Genomic DNA, 21904 nt, shown 5'->3' with positions numbered 1-21904 from the left:
TCTATGAAGGTGCCCACAATTCACGGTTTGTTATGGCTTAACTACAAATATCCAAAGACACCAAAGAATCAGATTTTCAGTCCACGTTTCAGGAATCAACAACTGATCCTTAACGTGCACAGCAGCAGAAATTCTGGCTTCCAGTCCCTAAGCAATCATAATAAACCCCTTCCTATATCAAGATGAGTATTTTTTTCGATTATTGTGACCATAATCCAGAGTTGTGCTAAAGAACATAGACTTGTGCTAAAGACTTTTGTAAAATAACCGGATACTGTCTTAGATGCTTGCAGAAAGTTTGCATGAAAACCCTCAAAAGCCCTCAAGAAAACTGGAAACACTTCTTGGGAGTTATTTCTATTTCAATTTGAAATTTATTTGTGTATAATTCTGGAAATGAACCCCTGTGTCACATCCACCTCCATGGTACCAGTGATCCCCCCCCACTCCTCCTTCATCACCCAGACACTTCCTGTTTACAGACTATATAAAGCCAGTTTAAACATCCACTTAGTGTGAAGTCTTGCCAACTTTAACATTCCTGTAAAGTTCTGAGCCACATTCTGTGATTGCTATTTCCATGGTTTGAATCTCATATTAAATAATCAGCTGTGCTTTGAATTTACCCTTTGGTTTATTCATAAATTTCTCTGTTTGATCAGTGATGTCATTTTGACTCTGGTTTTGGATTCTGTCTTGGATTTTGTAAAGAAACCTCTTGCACATGGATTCTCACACATCACCTAAGTCTTGTCCATTACTGGATGAATGATGCACATTCAGTTCTTAAAAGACTGACAAGAGACAATTTGATTGGATATTGCAGCAACACACCCAACCACACCTCTTGAAAATATAATAATTCTAGCCCCACCCATTTTACAATATTCACCACATTTCCATCTGTATCGGAAGTACATAATGGGATCATCTTATCCCTTAATTTTATGCATTTCATGATCACAAAGAATGAAGGTTTGTAATTTAACACAGTCTAAGGGGCAGCCATGGCCTAAAGTTTAAAGTGCATATCACGGGTAAATTCAGGAGCAAGATCAATGTAATTCTCCTATTTTATATTAAACTTTGGTCAAATATCTGTCACATTTTGCATTTTGTGCAATTTTTTTTACCTTGCGCAGTACCAGAAAAATTCAGTTGAAATCAAGCCATTTGAGGCAAATTGGTCCACCTCTGAAAAAACTTGGCATTTGAATTTCCCGGCAAATATTGATTTTCGTGACATCGTGTGCAGGACGCTTCCCTCTGAATCCTACGTCAGCACTGGTTTGTTTATGAGAAAACAACCTGGTGGTTTTCTGCAAATTTCTTCAACGTTATCACGTAATTATTAAAATGGTTAACAGATGTATCGTAGGAGGGTGTAGCAACACCAATCTTGATGGGATTAGTACTCATTGTTTTCCAAAAGACTGGACAATGAGAGAGAAATGGGAGCGCTTCATGTGAGGCAACCGGAAGCCGAGAACCAAGCAGAGCTGAGAAAAAGACCAAGAAAATTGGCAATTCACAAGTTGACTGTTACCAGGGTAAGAAATAATTCTGACATCTCATTATATTCTTTATCCAAAGGTGAAGTAACATTGCGCTCAGGTGACAATTCCATATTTCAGTGCAAAGTCACAAGCTGCTAAATTTGGTCTACACAGGCTGTGCACTGAAACCATGCAGGCTCTCACAGCCTGCTGGCAGTTCCGCAGGTAATGTCACGAATCTGGATCCAGACTCCCTTGGGATTTTTCCAGACGCATTTTGTTATTTTATTTTTTTCTGCTTTAGACAGATGGCCTTGTGCATCCCTTCTGGATGAGTGTGTAAAAGGACATACTTTCATATAAAAAAAATTAAATTGGTCCAGGATATGCATTTTAAAGGTTAAAGAAGCAGCCTTGGGGCCCAGTGGGTCACTGGTTTGATTCTCTGGACCGGCAGGAAAATCCATGGCTGAAGTGGCCATGAGCAAGGCACCTAACCCCCAACTGCTTCCCAGGCCCTGGGCATGTGTTGTATGTCACTCTGGATAAGCGCATCTGTTCCATCCTGTAATGTAATATTAAAGTGTTTACTGTTACATCAGTGGTATTCACAAATACATCACTTCTCAACATCAAAATAGATCTGGTATCATAGTCCATCCATCCATTATCCATAACCACTTATCCTGTGCAGGGTCGCAGGCAAGCTGGAGCTTATCCCAGCTGACTATGGGTAAGGGGCAGGGTACACCTTGGACAAGTCGCCAGGTCATCACAGGGCTGACACATAGAGACAAACAACCATTCACACTCACACCTACAGTCAATTTAGAGCCATTGATTAGCCTAACCTGCATGTCTTTGGACTATGGGGGAAACCGGAGCACCCGGACGAAACCCACACATACACAGGGAGAACATGCAAACTCCACACAGAAAGGCCCCCATCAGCCGCTGGGCTCGAACCCAGAACCTTCTTGCTGTGAGGCAACAGTGCTAACCAGTACACCACTGTGCTGACCTGGTATCATAGTGACCACATCAATCTCAAAATAATCAGAAGTACAGGAACATCCAAATTAGATGATAAATGTTGGTGTTTGAGAGTAACATTTTAAGAGTAACAGCTATGTCCTATAATTTGTGTCTTTCAGACCAACCCCTGAAGAGGCTGCCCAGTGGCGTGAGTCTCTGGACCGAGTCCTCACCAACAGCTGTAAGTAAACAAGACCTCCTTATTCTATCCGTGTTTCATCTATCTATGTTTATACAGGCGGAGACAGCATTGCTGTTTGAAATGCTTCTTTAAGGTCCAGTGATTGTCAGAAGGGCGTAGTGAGCACCTGAATGGACTACACAGCCAGGATCATCAAATGGCCATCAAAGACATTTTTTCTCATTACATAGAAACAAAAAGTAAAAGGTAAAAAAAAAAAAAATCAAATGACGGTTGTACTCTCCAATCCTACCAAAACTTACAACTGCATAAAGGAGTTATCACTGCCATGATTCATTAGACTAAAATAAGATGAATGATATTGGGCTAACTATCAGAAAAGCAGAAAGAAGAGGGAATGAAAAATAGGAAGGTTAAATTGGTTCTGAAAATATGTCAGCACTTCATTTTTAAACAAGACAGCCAGCTCAACCCAATGTTTTGCAATGAAGATAACAGTAATGATGTTTCTAAAATAAATTGTACAAGTAAGACTACAAGGCAATTAAGGTATATCCTAGGGAAAATGCATGAAACACAGATCCAATATTGTTTTTAAAATTAAACATTTCAATCACTGTAATGGAATAAAGTTCCACTGAATGTTGAAGTGAATTTTATATGTATATATTAAGCAGTATGCCCATGCAAGTGCTCGATTACGACTTCAATTTCCATCTGGAGATGATAATGTCATCTCTAACCATAATCCCATAAAACTCATAATCACAAGAGTCAGATATTAATGAGGATAATGATGATGATTAGTAGCGCAAGCATCCTGTGTTTGATCCATATCTATACAAATTGGCAACATGATTCCATTAATATTTGGATCTGTAGTTCTTTCTCTGTGTTAAGATCCAAATAAAAGTATTAAAACATATACACATATATATAGCACACACAGTGACCAGGTTGACCTACTGATCCAATCTCAAAACTAGTCTCCATGTTAATGTTTTACCCCAAACCTTTTTTCCAAGAACTCATTTTGAAACTCAACAGTAAATAGGTTTAAAATTAAATAAAATAATTTTAGAGGTCAGCAGAGAGTGATCATTCATTCATTGTCTTTTTCCTTGGTTTGAAAAAAGCAACTATCCCCAAATGGTATAATCCTACCTGACCCAAGATGGACAATAAGAAGTATAATTATTTAAATGGCAATGATTTCAAACTACATTATGAGCAGTAACCTTTATGCTTAATTATGAACAGTAGGCTGTACACCATGAGCTGGTCTAGTGATTAGCATGTCTGCCTCTCGATCGGGAGATTGTAAGTTCTACTCGTGGTCAGGTCATACCAAAGACCATCATAAAAATGGTACCTACTGCCTTCTGGCAAGGCACACTGCAATACAGATGCAAGTGGGGAGTCAAACTCTTATGGTTACCAGAGGACTAGCCCTCCACTGTAACCCTAGCTGTACAGGCGAGAGGCCGAGGACAATGGAAATGGAGATCAGCACCGCCCTATGCGCCTCAAGGGCCTGGTTAGTACTGGGACGGGAGACTGCCTGGGAAGACCAAGTTCTGGTGTGGGAAGGACTTATGACTTAAGATGAACAGTAGGTTAATTCTAGGCTAAATACATATCACCACTATCATGGGAGCGTATGGTGGAACAGCTCTATCTGCCTTGGATGGGCCCATCCATGAAGACTCACTGAGAGCAATTCATCTACACAATGACAGTGGATATGGTATTGAGACATGGGAGTGACATGCAGGAGGTACCCCAGATATGGGAAAGGTTTGGCAAGGTACAAGTGGACCAAAGTACAAATTAAACAAAGAGTCAACACTATGTTGATTGCAGTTGATCTGCAGTTGATTGCAAATTGAGTCAGACAGCTTCTTTGAAAAGGATAATCTCGCCCACAGTTGGCATTATTCCTTTCTATGATCCTGATATAGCCAGCAAAACATTGTTTTCAATGCTAGGGCCACCATCCTGTCCCACCATTCTGCTCAAAATGCATGCCAAAAAAAAAAAACAAAACCTTGCCTTGCATGCATTGGTGGCCACATGATTCTGGAGTGACCTTGTAATTGGATCTGGGGTTTCTCCCCAGGGGGAGAATCACCCAAATTTAGTGACTCAAGTCAACTGATTTTTTACCACAAGGGTGTGTTTTTAATAGATACTAAAAAAATCACTTCTGCTTAGCCAATTTGGATGAAGATTATCTGCCAAATGCCATAAATGTAAATGAAAAATTTGCCAACCCTGCCCAGGTCACCTGTATCCATAGGTTTGGTCATAGGACAAGGGTCTTGTATGCGCTAAGGAAGAAGCTTTTCTACAAATAGTGTTTATAGTGTAATCTTCATTAAGTTTGCGGATGACATGACTGTGGTGGGTCTCATCAACAACGGCGATGAAACAATCTACAGGAGTGAGGTGAGCCGCTTGGCCATGTGGTGCAAGGACAACAATCTCTGTCTGAACGTGGAGAAGACGAAGGAGATTGTTGTGGACTTCAGGAGAGGGCACACCCAGCATGCTCCACTATCTATCGACGGTGCTGCAGTGGAGAGGGTGAGCAGCACCAAGTTTCTGGGTGTGCACATCTCTGAAGACCTGTCCTGGAACAACAACACCGCATCACTGGCCAAAAAAGCCCAACAGCGTCTGTACTTCCTCCGCAAACTGAGGGGAGCAAGAGCCCCGGCCCCCATCATGCACACATTCTACAGCGGCACCATCGAGAACATCCTGACCAGCTGCATCACTGTGTGGTACGGCGCCTGCACCATGTCCTGCTGCAAGACTCTGCAGCGCATCATGAGAGCAGCTGAGAAGATCATTGGTGTCTCTCTCCCTTCTCTTATGGATATCTATAACTCCCGCCTCACCCGCAAAGCCATCAGAATTGCAGGTGACCCCACCCACCCATCTCACAGCCTCTTCAGCCTGCTGCTGTCGGGGAGGAGACTGCGGAGTCTCCGGGCCAAAACCAGCAGGCTCAAGAACAGTTTCTTTCACCAGGCGGTCAGGAGGCTCAACTCCCTCCCCGTTCTGCCCCTCCTCCCCCCTCTGCCCCCTGCCACAGATTCTGCTCGCACACCCCCCTTCAGCATCTGACATGTCATCCTCACAGTTCCCCCCCAACACACTCACACACACACACACACACACACACACACACACACACACATATGGCCCTTTTCCACTACCCTTTTTCAGCTCACTTCAGCTCGCTTCAGCTCACTTCAGCCCAACAAGGCTCGCGTTTAGACTACCAAAGAACAGCACGACTCAGCTCACTTCAGCCCTGCTTAGCCCCTAAAACTCGCACCGTTTTGGAGTGGGGCTGAAGCGAGCCAAACCGAGCTGAGTGAGGCTGGGGGCGTGAGGAGACACTCCTCTGTGCACTGATTGGTGAGGAGGAGTGTCCTCACATGCCCACACACGCCCCGCGAGCACGCTGGGATCTGTAAACCCAGAAGAAGAAGAATTACGAATTACGAGAATTTCTGAAGCCTTATGCGCCTCGCCTCATCTATACGCTCTTGCCAGTATCTGTTGGCATTGTCGGTGACAACAAGCCACAGAACCAAGACCAGCAACACTAACGACTCCATGTCCTCCATGTTTATTGTTTACTATTCGGGTCGTGAGACTACCGCTTAAAAGCTCACTGATGTCACTGTTTGCGCTGCTTAACGACATCACGTGACGTCCACCCACTTTCGCTAACTCCACCCAATGTGTCCACCCACTTCCAGCCAGCACGGTTCAGCGCAGTTGTAGTTGAAATGCAACTCCAACAGCCCCGCTCAGCTCGACTCAGCCCGACTCAGCACGGCACGGCTCAGCCCGGCTCAGCCACGTTTGTAGTGAAAAAGCGGCAATATACATACATCTCATCGTTCATTAATACACTGAACTCAGGGACCGCACATCTCACTTTACCTCGCCCATTTGCACTATTCCGCACTACCTCATCTTAACAGCTGCTAGTTTGTTTATACTGCTTATTTAATGTTTCATGTTTACCTGCTATACCTCAAGTTCCCTTGACTGTTTGATTATTTGTACCAATTTATGTGTGTGTGTGTGTGTGTGTGTGTGTGTGTGTGTGTGTGTGTGTGTGTGTGTGTGTGTTTAGTCTAGTTACTATCTAGAGTGTTTATACTGTTTATATTTTCTGTTTGAGTGTTTAGTCTGTCTTGTTGTTATCTAGTGTTTATACTGTTTATTTATACTGTTTATATTGTTTGAGTGTTTAGTCTAGTTCATATCTAGAGTGTTTATACTGTTTATATTGTCTGAGTGTTTAGTCTGTCCTGTTCTTATCTAGTGTTTTTCTTTTCTTTTTTTAACAGCTTTATTGGGTTTTAAAACATGTTTACAATGTGACAATAAAACAAAAAAAAAAGGGGGGGGGGAACAAGTAATACATTAAAGGAAAAAAAAAAATAAGATACACCCAAAAGGGAAGGCGCGAACGGGACAAAAGACCCATGCAAGGCGCAGCCCTGGAAATTAAGAATTGTAAAAAGGAAAAAAAAACTAATTAGAACTAGTGTAAAAATATAATCAAATTAAGTGCCGTGACACGGGCACGAGCTAATTAGTGACCATGTGCAGGGCCAGTCTATATCAAAAGTAGTTATCAGGCGGTCAAATAATAGTTTGCGAACAGATTGCTGAAAAACACTTGGACTTACAAAACTTGAAGAAGGTATTACAGAGCAAGTTAAGTTCCATAATTTAACAATACGATTAAAATAAGAGGCCTGAAATGTACTAGTTCTACAGATTGGTGTTGTAAGGTTGAACAAGTTACTTTGCCGTGTGCGGCCATGAGAAATAAAGCTAGTGTAACATTTAACATCAAGGTCAATGTAATTATATAAACATTTGTAAAAAAAAAAAATACTAGATCTTTCAGTTCTCTATCGTATGCTAACAGTTTATACTGTTTATTTATATTGTTTGAGTGTTTAGTCTGTCTAGTTCCTATCTAGAGTGTTTATACTGTTTATATTGTTTGTTTTGGGCGGCACGGTGGTGTAGTGGTTAGCGCTGTCGCCTCACAGCAAGAAGGTCCTGGGTTCAAGCCCCGGGGCTGGCGAGGGCCTTTCTGTGCGGAGTTTGCATGTTCTCCCCGTGTCCGCGTGGGTTTCCTCCGGGTGCTCCGGTTTCCCCCACAGTCCAAAGACATGCAGGTTAGGTTAACTGGTGACTCTAAATTGACCGTAGGTGTGAATGGTTGTCTGTTTCTATGTGTCAGCCCTGTGATGACCTGGCGACTTGTCCAGGGTGTACCCCGCCTTTCGCCCGTAGTCAGCTGGGATAGGCTCCAGCTTGCCTGCGACCCTGTAGAAGGATAAAGCGGCTAGAGATAATGAGATGAGATATTGTTTGTTTTTTCAATTATTCTATTTTTATTCTATTTTTATTTATTGTATTGCCAGTTTGCACCATGGGTCAGACAGGACTGATATTTCATCTGTGCTGTATGTCGAGCATGTATAGCATATTTGACAATAAAGTTGTCTTGACTTGACTTGACTTATCAACAGGAACTGGGACACTACCTGATTCCCAAGATCCTGACTTTTCTTTAGGGACTTCTAAACAGCAGCAAGTTCCTATCTACATGAAAAGATGTATGTTGCAGCTTTTGCCACAAACCACAGTATCATGGATGAAATCTCTGGGGTGTCAAAGGTGCATAGCTGCCTTTCTAAAAGAATTAATGTGCTTCTCTCTATCATGATCCCTTGAGAACCCACTATGGGACCTCCACCTTGTTCTAGAGTCCCTTAAGGGCCACCTCTATGAGCCTATTCAGGATGTTGAAATGGGTGTCTCGGAAAGCTGTCTTTTCATGAGCAAGCATTTTGGTTCAAAGAGTTGGGGAGTTATATGCTTTGGTGGAAAGCTTGCCTTGCATGCACTGGTGGCCCAATGATTCTGGGGTGACCTTGTCATTGAATCTGGGATCATACTATCCAATTATGTGGATCAGTCAAATAACCTTATACGTTCAATAAAGGTGATCTTGCATGACATTTCTTACTGTATGTGCCCGATAGTGTTATTTAGACTGAACAGTGGTTATCTAAGTCTCAGACCAACTGTTCTTCTGTCTTGATGGAAAAACATGGAAGATCCCTTGTCTAAACAGAGACTGGCCCACTGGGTGGTGAACATCATCACCAATGCTACAAATGGGCTGAACGCCCAGAATACTCTGACATGCCACTCTACAAGGAGAGTCTCCCCAGGCGGAATATTTACTGGGATTATCAGCTCATACCAGTGTCATAAGAAATGAGCTGCTCACATGTGCTTGCATGGGTTGAACAACGTTTGTAACATTTGGATGAATTTGTTTGGTTGGTCTGGTCCAAACAGTGTTTGTGCTACAAAAATTGGTCATTTCTGGGTCATTTCTAATTGATGTCCACTGCTTGACATACTTTCATGAAGACTAACAATTTGCATAAACATCTCGCTGTTGCATATAAATAAAATGAGCTTTGAATACACAGAGTGACATTTAAAGGTCATTGTATACAAGGTTTATCTTAAACTTATTCTAATTAAACCACCCAAAAGAAGTTATTATTATCATTCACATCACATCCATGATTCAGCTAAATATGTAAGATTGTAAGTGTCAAACAAAATACTGTCTCAGCGGGTATTCCAAAAGGTACGCTTTATTTGCTGGTTGAGCACAATATAAAATCATTCAGAGTGTTTGGGGAGGAAAAATCACCAACCTAGAGAAACCTATCAAGCCAGAAATGTGCAAAACAGCATTAATATTAACCAGGTATCCACAAGTGGCAATAAACAAGACCTAGACCAAGACATTGAGACAGTTGATTACTTCCTTGCACTGTATCTGTGTGAACTGTGATATCCATCCATCTGTTATCTATACCTCTTATGCATCAGGGTTGTGGGGGAAGCTGGAGCCAATCCCAGCTGACTTTACGTGAGAGGTGGAGTACACCCTGGGCAGGTTTCCAGACTATCGCAGTACTAACACAGGGATAAATACATGGCAATTTAGGGTAACCAGGTGACTCTTTGGACTGTGAGAGGAAACTGGAGCACTCGGAGGCACGGGGCCCATGCAGACACAGGGAGAACATGCAAACTCTACACAGAAAGACTCCAGTTATACATGAGACTTGAACCTAGAACCTTCTTGTTGTGAAGTGACATTGCTAACCACTGCACCACACAATAGGATATACATGTCAAAATTCCACTTGATTGATGACCAACAAGCCATAAGGCAGAGAGATATTAGTCTGTAATTTCACCACACATCACAAAGAACTTCAGGTCCCCATCAACCCTTATTCCCAGTAACTGGTCAAAGGACATGCAGGGTAGACAGGTACATGCAGAAAGATGTAAGGAAAAGCAGCAAAAGTGATAGGCTGAGGTGTCACATGAAATGAAGGAGAGAAAGAGAAACATTGAAATTCATAGTTATTTTTACCATTGCATCCAACAAACTTAAAGTGTGAGACAAAACAAGAAAAGTTTACTTGGTAGTTGGGGGTCATTTGTCAGTATACATCAGTATGTCTATATTTTAATTCAGATGGCTGAGCAGCTAGGCGGCACAGTGGTGTAGTGGTGCACTGTCACCTCATAGCAAGAAGATCCTGGGTTCCAGCCCAGCAGCCGATGAGGGCCTTTCTGCGTGGAGTTTGCATGTTCTCCCCGTGTCTGCATGGGTTTCCTCCGGGTGCTCTGGTTTCCCCCACAGTCCAAAGATATGCAGGTTAGGCTAATTGGTGACTCTAAATTGACCGTAGGTGTGACTGTGAATGGTTATTTGTGTTTATGTGTCAGCCCTGCAATGACCTAGCGACTTGTCCAGGGTGTACCCTACCTCTCGCCCATAGTCAGCTGGGATAGGATCCAGCTTGCCTGTGACCCTGTACAGGATAAGCAGCTACAGATAATGGATGGGCTGAGCAGCTAAACCCAATCTTTTATTCTGTTGATTGTGACATAGAGGGGCTGCAATCCTTTTCCTAGTGGGCTCTGCAGTCACATCAGTTCCCTGCTGCACTCCTGTACCATCAGGGATAGTTGCTTAATCGGTCACATTTCTTCTGCAGCCTGCAAGGTATAATTCCTGGATCACAACTACCATTATGCTGCAGTTAAGGCCAGTGTGTAAGCACTTGTGAAAGAGGTATTGATCCCAAGCAATTTGGGCATTTGTCATGTCCATCACTCCATTCCACTGGGGTATTGCAGAACAAAAAAAAAAAAAACTTGGCTTTGTGCCTTGAAATACAGGAAATTAACAGACCAGGGAAGGTTGAAAATAGTATACAACACATGCTTTCTTAGTCAGTGGTATCTGTCCAGGGAAAAATTTATTACTAAAGTTAGCATTGCCTCAAGTACACATAAATGCACTCTACTTGATTGTGCATATTTAACGATAATAGTTTTAGGCAGTTGGCTTAGCATTCCCACCCATATGTATTCCTGGCCAGTGTTTCCAGGATAGGCTCCAAATTCACCACAACCCTGATCCAGAAAAACTGTTGACTAAAGATAAAGTAGAAGAATGAATATAATACAATATAATACAAGGATTTCTCAGTGCTTACTTAGCATCTTGACTCAACGTTTTTCCATTCCTTGGCAAAAGGAGAATGAGAAATGGAATGAACATGATGTAATGGAGGCCTTTTAAAGGCCACACAAATGAGGTCAAGGTCATGTCATAAAGTAATGATTTAGCTATGAGTACTCATGGAGGAAAGACACAGTGGAAAACTCCACTAGTTCAGTAAGGAAACCCTGATGGTTCAGAACATAAAGGGAAATAGAAACTGTGAGCTACAATTCATAAAATTATTTTTTTGTGGCTATTTTCTGACTTAAACGGTTGAGTAAAAATACTCTGTATGATTGTTTCCTTTTCTAACAACAGTGTTTTAACAGTGGACTTCCAGGATTTAGCTTCTATAAATAAAGCAGCAGAAGTCAAACTGTTAAATTCCAGCTGTCATGTCAGGATCTCCAGAGAGATTGTTTCACATTAACTTTGTGGGAATTTGGGATTTGTTTAATTAATCTGTTCTCCATTTAAATTTATACATGCTTTCTCTATGGACCACCAAGCCTTCCTTACTTAGGACATTGTGCTGCCCAAAAAGAGTATTAGAGATGGTGTTTCTTCATGAGCTGAATCAATTATATTCAACTTTGAGGCTAAAATTATCCACCCATCCATCCATTATCTGTAGCCGCTTATCCTGTACAGGTTCGCAGGCAAACTGGAGCCTATCCCAGCTGACTATGGGCAAGAGGTGGGGTACACCCTGAACAAGTCGCCAGGTCATCGCAGGGCTAAGCTAAAATTATCTTAATGATCAAACAAGTGATAGCAATTAAACATTTTTTAAAGATTTATTGTTTTAATAAGATATTTCAGTAATACAAAAAGTTCCTGGGTCAGTAGGGATTTTGTGTACTTAAACTGAAGAGGAAATTAGATTAGGAAAACAATGAACACAATAACAAAAATATATATTGATCTTTCACGGAACTGGCGAAGGGGATAAAAAAGGTGTCGGAGCATTTAGGAAAGAAACAGCTGGAGATGTATAAGCCTTAGAGGCAAGTAAAATATAAAAATATAATTGTTTCACTATTAATAAAGTAACATAGACCATTTTTGGAAATGAAGGAACATCTCTGAAACCTAACTAGCATTAAATGCCATTCAAATATCATTCAAAGTAACACTGGTCTCAACCCTGTCACAGTTACTGTGAATGTGTAGTTCACTCAACCTCTCCGGTGTACCTTCAGCATACTCGAGCTCTGTAAATGACTGCCAACAGCAACAAGAAATGGGTGAGCTACCCAAAAAATGAATTACAGAAAGCTGGTTTGTGTACACAAATATATCATTCAGTCATTCGCAACATGATGACAAACTTTTCCTGAAATATTAATATAAAAGCATATTAGTCATTTTATACTCAATATTTATAAACTCCAGAAATATGACATATCTCAGAATAAATCAGGAACTCTGTAATAACACTATCCTCCACAGGCTTACGAAATAGAAACAGAAACACACACACACACACACACACACACTGGTCTCACTATCCTTGTGAGGACCTTCCACTGACATAATTATGATTGCAGTTAATTAATGCTGTGTCTGCACCTAAACCTAACCTTAACCTCAGTAATGAAAAATAAACATTTCGGCTCTTTTTTTTTTTTTTTTTTTACAATTTTTGTTTAAAAAAAAAAAACGCAACAGCAATTTCCTTGTGGGGACCATCCGGATGTCCCCACAAGGTTGAAATTAAGATTTTACTGTCCTTGTGGGGAAATTTGGTCCTCAGTAGTAAAATATAATATAAATATAAAAACATACGCGTGTGCACATTCTCAATGAAAGACTATTTGTGCTTCCTGTTTGTTTGTTTGTTTGTTTGTTTGTTTGTTTGTTTGTTTGTTTGTTTGTTTGTTTGTTTGTTTGTAGGTCAAGTGTTTCAGACTCATAAATGTTCCATGCCATGTCACTCCTGAATAGTAAGCACAGTAAAGAGAAAAGCAATGCTTCTTGTTAGCCGGCAAATTAATTCAAACCACTCAAAGCTTACAGTTCTCTCATGTATTTAATTTGTTGACCTCTTTGTTTAGTTTGTACTTTAATTGGACAGTGTTAGCTTTGCCTGTTTACTTCTAGCAAAGCAATGTACAGCCAATTTCTGCCTGGCTGATAAATGTTTACATAATGATATAAAGGCAAGCTGAATAGCTCTTTTTTGCCAAACCACATTGTTTTGACATGAAGAAAAACATCTCAGTAGGTGACACAACTACCAAAAATAGGCTGTGCGGCTCCACAGTCTAGGCTAGAAAGAAATAAGCCCCAGCCTCCATTTTTAATATAAGGATTGTGTGAAATCTATTGTTAGGAATGGCTTATTCTGTGATAGGAAAATAAAATGCATAAAGTGCATGTCTAATAATTAATATGGTCTGCCAAATTATGTAAATGTACAGTAAATTAGCCAAAATAAAACAAAAACAGTGAACAGTGTAATCATGACCACTGACAGGTGAAGTGAATAACAATGATTATCGCAATACACCTGTCAAGGGGTGGGATATACTGTATTTGGCAACAAGAGGACAGTCAGTTCTTGAAGTTGATGTGTTGGAAGTAGGAAAAATGGGCACGCGTAAGGAACTGAGCAACTTTGACAAGGGCCAAATTGTGATGCTAGATGACTGGGTATGAGCATCTCCAAAATGGCACATCTTGTGGGGTGTTCCCAGTATGCAGTGGTTAGTACCTACCAAAAGTGGCCCAAGGAAGGACAACTGGTGAACTGGCAACAGGGTCATGGGTTTCGAAGGCTCACTGATTCGCATGGGCCCATATGGTCCAATCCCGCAGAAGAGCTACTGTAGCATAAACTGCTGAAAAAGTTAAATGCTGATGCCTTTCTGTTTTAGCTAGCATTAACTAGGCATCACAATTTGGCCCTTGTCAAAGTCACTCAGATCTTTACGTTTTCCCATTTTTCCTGCTTCCAACACATCAACTTCAAGAACTGACTGTTCTCTTACTGCCTAATACCATATATCCCACCCCTTGACAGGTGCCATTGTAATGAGATAATCAGTGTTATTCACTTCACCTGTCAGTGGTTTTAATGTTATATATAACATATATTCTCTAAATTAAGTGCAATATTAAGCTGTGTTTGCATACACTTAATATGTAAAGCATAAACTAATTGAGATCAAGTGATTTGTAGGGCAAAACACTGGAATGGAATAGAGACACAACAGAGCACTGTTTCTCAACCACTGAATTTTTTTTCAAGTTTGAAAACAAATACTAAATAGTTCAGGATGTCGTAGTGTCCCAGATCCGGTAGCTGGTTTGATGTACACCTTTCAAGTAGAATATATACATTTGTAGGTAAATTAAGAAGAATAAGTCTTTCTTATTGCCACGTCCCTCCTTTGCATTTACCCCCCCCCCCCACACACACACACACACACACACAGAGCACACACACACAGTGTGCATGCGCAGTGAACAGAATAAATAAATACGTTTGTGGGTAAATTATAAGGATCTGCTGGAAGAGAAGAGCAGGGAGAATTGAGAATCAAGCAGCTGTGGTTTGTTTAGACCTGATACTAAAACTTCTAGTATCCTAGCAACCATCACAAAGACGCGTACAAAGCCCAGAAATTCTTCCTTACCCAGGCAAAAATAATACAGGATTTATCTTGTAGTGTCCTGATCCCCAGACCTTTAACCCAGCCACATATAAAAAGTTGTAGGGCTCCATGCTCTTACAAGTTTTCATCTGTTTTTCCATGTAGAATGATGTCTGCAGGACCAGATAGTTTGAGATGTCAGGGAACTCAACAGATGGGTAAATTTCCAATTCATAATGAATGAATGAATAACTATTTAAACATGATAAGTTGATCAGCGAGCTGGTGGGGTCATACATGTACAGATACAAATAATTACAAATACAAAAGAAGAAAAATAAACACAATCTTTAAAAAAAAAACTTAAAGTCTGTTGATTATCTGTTAATTACCTTCACTTTAAGTTAATAGCTAGTGTCTTTGTATTTAATTATGGCTACAATAGAATCAAAATTTATTGTACTAATGTCAAATTTAGCGAGTAAATTTTTCTTTCACAGGAAAAATCCTTCTTTGCTAGTATGTAAGGATCTAATTCCATTGAGTGGTTTCTATATCCACTTCTTTTGAGTGAACTTCTTGGTTTTAATAACTTGCTTGTTTGCTGAACACAAACATGGCAATAAGTTCTTGTGTTAATGGACCAGACTCCACTTTTGGATCATTAATCCCTTTTGATATGCATGGTTTGGCTTCTGGCACATCCATACAGTTTTAAATACAATACTTACAATTAAATACACTTTGTTTTTATTGCATTTATTTAATTCCTGGGCTCCCATCTGTAACAGGGAGTGATGTTGCATCCCATTCATACACATTAAAATAGGTTATTAGATTCTAATAAAATAGATGAGTCAAAATAATTGGGGATCTTTTTTAATGGGCCCTGACTTGTTACAAGTATGAATTGGTGGGCCTTAAAGCAGAAAAGGTTGAGAAACCCTGCAACAGAGGACCTTCAAATGCTTGTGAAGCCAAACAAATTTGGAAAGACTAAGTAGAAGCCTTTATTTAGGATGATGGGTATTCGTTGATGTTATTGCCTGTCAGACCATTTTGTTTTCTGCCTGGACTATAATTAAATCCTGTGTGCTCTGCAGACAAGCGTTCAGTTTAATTCACAGAAAATTGAAGCCTACAATCATGGTTTTAAAAGAAACCACAGCAGAACAATAAATCCTTTTTTCCATTTAATTGCAGTCTACCATTTCAGGCAATGATTTTGTATAGATTATTGAACAGGCACCTGGATCATGCAGAGCAAGAATCATTTATTTATTCATTGATTTATTTATTATTATTATTATTATTATTATATTTTTATAAAGCATATAGGGACATTCCTGAAGTCTATTATGTAAAAACATACATCAGTGTAAGGTCTTTTATATTGTTTTAAATTTCACAGATGGCCTTGCTACATTCAGGAGCTTCCTGAGATCTGAGTTTAGCGAGGAGAACATTGAGTTCTGGTTGGCTTGTGAGGATTTTAAGAAGACCAAGGCTCCGCTGAAAATGGTCACCAAGGCCAAGAAGATTTATGAAGATTTCATTCAGACTGGGGGACACAAAGAGGTTGGTTGAACTCATTCAGGTTCCTTTTTTTTTTTTTATTTAAACTCCAACAGTGGATGAAGTGCTTGTGCTTATGTTCAGTTCTGAAAAGGCCTATCAGAGGTCCATGATGTGAAAATGCTATAAAGGAAAAATAATTTGTTGAACAGTTCAGCAGTAAACATTTTAGGACTCACTGGGTCTTCAAGGTTGAATTGGCCTTCGACTTACAAGTTTCAACGAGATTCAGCAGTTGATCCAGTGTGCTTCTCTGGTCACCTGGGAGAATTTTTTTTTTCTCTTCTTTGGTTCTGATATCCAATTTACCCTCTTATTGTTGAATGAATGAATGAATAAATGAATGATGATCTTTATTGATGATGCCAACATCACAGAGTGATTTACAGAAGGGTCCTCAAAAATATAAGTAAATTAAAAGTGATACAATAAATGATGAAAAACATAAGTCAGTAGAGTGGTTTACATCAACCCATGAAATTAAGTGTACAGTGTCTTGCAAAAGTATTCATTCCACTTGGTGTTTGTCCTGTTTTGTCGCATTACAAGCTGGAATTAAAATGGATTTTTGGAGGGTAAACACCATTTGATTTACACAACATGCCTACCACTTTAAAGGTGCACATTGTTGTTTTATTGTGGCACAAACAATAATTAAGATGAAAAAAAAACAGAAATCTGGAGTGTGCATAGGTATTCACCCCCCACCCCCAAAAAAGTCAATACTTTTGTAAAGCCACCTTTTTGCTGCATTTGCAGCTGTAAGTCTCTTGGGGTATGTCTCTATTAGCTTAGCACATCTAGCCACTGGGATTTTTGCCCATTCCTCAAGGCAAAACTGCTCCAACTCTTTCAATTTAGATGGGTTGTGTTGGTGTACAGCAATCTTCAAGTTATGCTACAGATTCTCAATTGAACTGAGATCTGGACTTTGATTAGGCCATTCCAACACATTTAAATGTTTCCCTTTAAACCACTCCAGTGTAGCTTTAGCAGTATGTTTAGGGTCATTGCCTTTCTGGAACGTGAACTTTCGTCCCAGATTCAAACCTCTGGCTGACTCAAACAGGTTTTCCTCTAGAATTGCCCTGTATTTAGTGCCATCCATCTTTCCTTCAGTCCTGACCAGCTTTCCTGTCCCTGCAAATGAAAAACATCCCCACAGCATGATGCTGCTGCCACCATGCTTCACTCTACGAGTGGTGTTCTCAGGGTGATGGGTTTGCACCACACATGGCATTTCCCATGATGGCCAAAAAGATCAATTTTAGTCTCATCTGACCAGAGAATCTTCTTCCATGTGTTTGAGGAGTCTGCCACATGCTGTTGTGCAAACTCCAAACGTGTTTTCTTAAGCAATGACTTTTTTTCTGGCCACTCTTCTATAAAGCCCCCCCTCCCCTCTGTGGAGTGTACAGCTTAAAGTAGTCCTATGGACAGATACTCCCATCTCCACTGTGGATCTTTGCAGCTCCTTCAATGTTATCTTTGGTGTCTTTGTTGCATCTCTGATTAATGCCCTCCTTGCCCGCTCTGTGAGTTTTGGTGGGCAGGGCCTTTTCTTGTCAGGTTTGTAGTGGTGCCATATTCTTTCCATTTTGCTATAATGGATTTAATGGTGCTCCCTGGGATATTCAAAGTTTGGGATGTTTTTTTTTACCCAACCCTGATCTATACTTCTCCACAACTTTGTCTCTGACCTGTTTGGAGGCTCCTTGGTTCTCATGTTGCTTGCTTAGTAGTGTTGCAGAGTCAGGGTCCTTCCAGAACAGGTTGATTTATACAAACATCATGTGACAGATCATGTGACCCTTTGATTGCACACAGGTGGATCTTAATCAACTAATTATGTGACTTATGAAGTGAATTGGTTGGACCAGCTCTTATTTAGGGCTTTCATACAAAAGGGGGTGAATACCTATGCACAGTCCTCCTGATTTCTGTTTTTTCATCTTAATTATTGTTTGTGTCACAATAAAACAACAACTTGCACCTTTAAAGTGGTAGGCATGTTGTGTAAATCAAATGGTACTAACCCTCCAAAAATCCATTTTAATTCCAGCTTGGAATGCAACAAAACAGGACAAACACCAAGGGGGATGAATACTTTTGCAAGATACTGTAACTGAATATAAGTGAAGAACACAGGTCTGACCAATGAAGTCAGTGGATTAGAGAGCACTGAAAGGAAAATTCTGCAACTGAAGTACAGTAAGCTAAAAAGAGTTAACTTAGATTCCAAGGGTTCATGAAAATCACTCCATTAAAAATTACAATATCTATAAGATAAAGTCAGGTGGGGGTTTTTTGAGAGAGAGAGAGAGAGAGAGAGAGAGAGAGAGAGACTATTTCGGTAAAGCATACAAGAAAACTACTTTGCAAAGGCCTTTTTTAAAAACTTTCTTAGTGATGTCATTTCCTTTGAGGACTTATCTAACTTGTTCCAATCGTATACAGCAAAATTTGTAGATGTCCACAAGCCCCAGTTTCTATTGGCTGCTGTTTTTCGGATATTACTGTTAAATCTAGTGTTATAGTTGTGATAAGCCTGTTGTCAAGTTTGAGATGCATTGTATAATCCTTGGAGGTTTTTGTAGAGATGTGTTTTATGTCATTGAAAGTAATTCAATATTCAATAAATGAATGTAGTTAATTTCATTTTATCTAATGAACCCCATTAGATAAAATGAAATTAAATAAAATGAAATATCATATTCCCTGTAGTCAGTCTGTAAACATCCTTAATTAAAAAAAAGAAACCTTGATTTTAATAAATGACTAAAATTGCACTCCATTTGGAAGTTAAATGCATTTCCTTCCTAATCTGTAATCATATTCCCCAAAGTGCTCCCCTGCAATAACATTCTGAATGCTCTTCACTCCCCAGGTGAACATTGACCATTTCACCAGAGACGTGACTCTGAGGAACCTGGTTGACCTTTCCGCTTCCACCTTTGACCTGGCTCAGAGCCGCATCTACACCCTGATGGAGAAGGATTCCTTCTGCCGCTTCCTCAAATCTGAGCAGTACCAAGAGCTCATCAAGTAAACGCAATTATCCAGCTGTAGGGAGACAAAAACTCAGACACCTCCTTGATCGTGTGGATTTGGCAAATATTTTAGAAATCCATCCTTACATGCAAATCCAATTGTTATTTGTGAATTATTTTACTTTATAGAATATGTCGGCTCCTGAAAATCAATCAGATTAGAAAAAATGATCTTGGAATGTGTAAGAATTTGAAAGCAAAAACATCCAAATTGTCTCCCTACAGCTTCGTTAAGAACTTCTTGATAACCCAAAGACCAAATTTTAAAGAATGGCAAGACATTGTTAAACATTCAAATTACATAATGCCAGTAACAGTTTGTTTTGCATAACCTGTTAGCCGGGACGGAATTTTTAGCTCCCTGTCTACTAAATAAAATGGAAAATCCTAGTCAGACTAATTCCCACTTGTAATTAATTAGACTAGATAAGTGGCTCATGTTTTTGAAGAGGACATCCTGGCCTCTGAGATGCAATTCAGACAAGTATCTGAGCACAGTGTTCATATGTCTGCTGTGAAGAGAGATACGGCTGGTGTGGGGACGGGAGCGAATGACGTGCTTTTTTCTTGGAAACGTCCACATTAATGTTAAAACTCAAGTCAAAGGGACAAGGGGTTGGGGGGGAGGGAAGGGGGAGTATACACTTAAGCCCTGAAAGGCCCATCATCATTCACAGTAAAAGAAGAGAGGGACATGTTTAAATGCATCAAGTCCCTGGGAAAAGCCAGAGAGGAGATTTGTTGTGGTGTGTATGTTGCTAAGATGGGAAAACCAAGTAGGAGTGGATCTCCATAAAGCATTGGGATTTTTTAAAATATATATCCAGAGGGACAGCTTTTCCCAGGAAGTATAAGGGAAAATCACAACATAAAATCATATATTCTGATTTAAGCAAACCCCAATGATGAGTCTCTTTCAAAATACTTACCTATATAATAAAATTGTCATTATGTGATCATTAATGACTATCTTTTTTTTTCCTGAGAACATTGCATGCCCTTGACATGAGCAGTTAATCTTAATTATAGATGTTTTACATAACATGTTGCCTACAATTTGTCAAGTACATGGTATCCATATGTATGAAATGATTTCCCTTATTAAACTTTGCATGTGTGAATCTGACCAGATGCACCTACAGTACACAATTGCATGTTTTGTTGTTTTTTTCACCATTTTATTGTTCATTAAAAGTATATACAGTATATAGCATTATATGCCGTAATAGGTGGTCCATAAGTCCTTATTGTTATGCCACATAAACTAAATTATTCTATCCACATTCACTGGATATAAGCAATCGTGCGCTCTGATTGGCTACTCTACTACTAGGATATCGGCTCATATATGTATACCGTGAGTAGAGAAAAACAAAATGGTGGAGCGTAATAAAAACTACTTGAAAATAAAACTCCCCAAAATACAAAAAAAGCAACAAAATATGGAATAAAAGTATTTGATGGTAAGAATGTATCTTTTTATTTTTCAAGAATTATTATTATTATTATTATTATTATTATTATTATTATTGTATTTTTCACAAATTGTTACTGTCATTTCGCCGGTTTGTTTACATTCTAAGTGGAAATGATTTTGACAGACATTTTGTATCAAGTTTTTATTTATCAAATTTGCAAAAAAGTAAAAGAAAAATGCTCCGTTTTTCAAAGTCTAGTGAATGTGGATATAATAAAATAATTATTTCATTCAATCTCGTCGTATATGGCTTATAGCCAACTTGGTGCTACGCGCCTCGTTGGAAATCAGCTCATGGACGACTCGATTTCATGGAATAACTATTAAATATCAGAATACTGCAGGTCGGAAAAACATGAATGATTTGAAATTTTAAAAATAGTAAATATCTTTTGGTTTTGGAGTATTGTGACAGATTTTTTTTCTTCCCTCACATCAAATTAAATTCAAACATTTGCTAAGGACTTATAGAGTACCTCTTATATAAAAGTAAATCCAAGTAATATGTACGTATATGTACTACTGTAGCCACACATAAAATGTATAAGTGCATTAAAGTTGTGAACACCTATTTATTTTTTGAGATGTAAATAATTTAAAGCTATTTGGTTTTCAGTCATTTAGAAGTTATGTTCTGTGAATACACATGATGAGGAGTGTGAAGGCTTGTTCCTTTGTCCTGTTTATCTAGATGCATGAATTATGAGGGTTGTGTTATTATAATACTCTAGCTTTTTTCCATATTACCATATCCATGCTACCAAATTCTAATCTACACTTTAGTATACAGGATATACTGTATTTAGCATCCACATTCACAAATACGCATGATGTTGGATACTCGTTATATCAAGGGTGGCTGATG

At 39.5% G+C, this 21904-nt stretch overlaps 1 protein-coding gene across 1 annotated transcript in view; it reads left to right on the top strand.

Moving 5' to 3' along the window:
* The window catches only part of rgs5a (regulator of G protein signaling 5a), a 52465-nt gene extending 30855 nt beyond the window's left edge, over positions 1–21610 (top strand). The window contains exons 3-5 of the mRNA XM_060920035.1: positions 2651–2712; positions 16349–16515; positions 19400–21610. Coding sequence (XP_060776018.1) covers positions 2651–2712; positions 16349–16515; positions 19400–19561 — 391 coding nt within the window. The 3' untranslated portion in view covers positions 19562–21610. The remainder of the gene's footprint in view (positions 1–2650; positions 2713–16348; positions 16516–19399) is intronic.
* Positions 21611–21904: the final 294 nt, after the last annotated feature.

The sequence above is a fragment of the Neoarius graeffei genome, chromosome 4, assembly GCF_027579695.1.
Source record: "Neoarius graeffei isolate fNeoGra1 chromosome 4, fNeoGra1.pri, whole genome shotgun sequence".
Lineage (NCBI taxonomy): Eukaryota > Metazoa > Chordata > Actinopteri > Siluriformes > Ariidae > Neoarius > Neoarius graeffei.
This window is presented reverse-complemented; position numbering and strand designations above follow the sequence as displayed.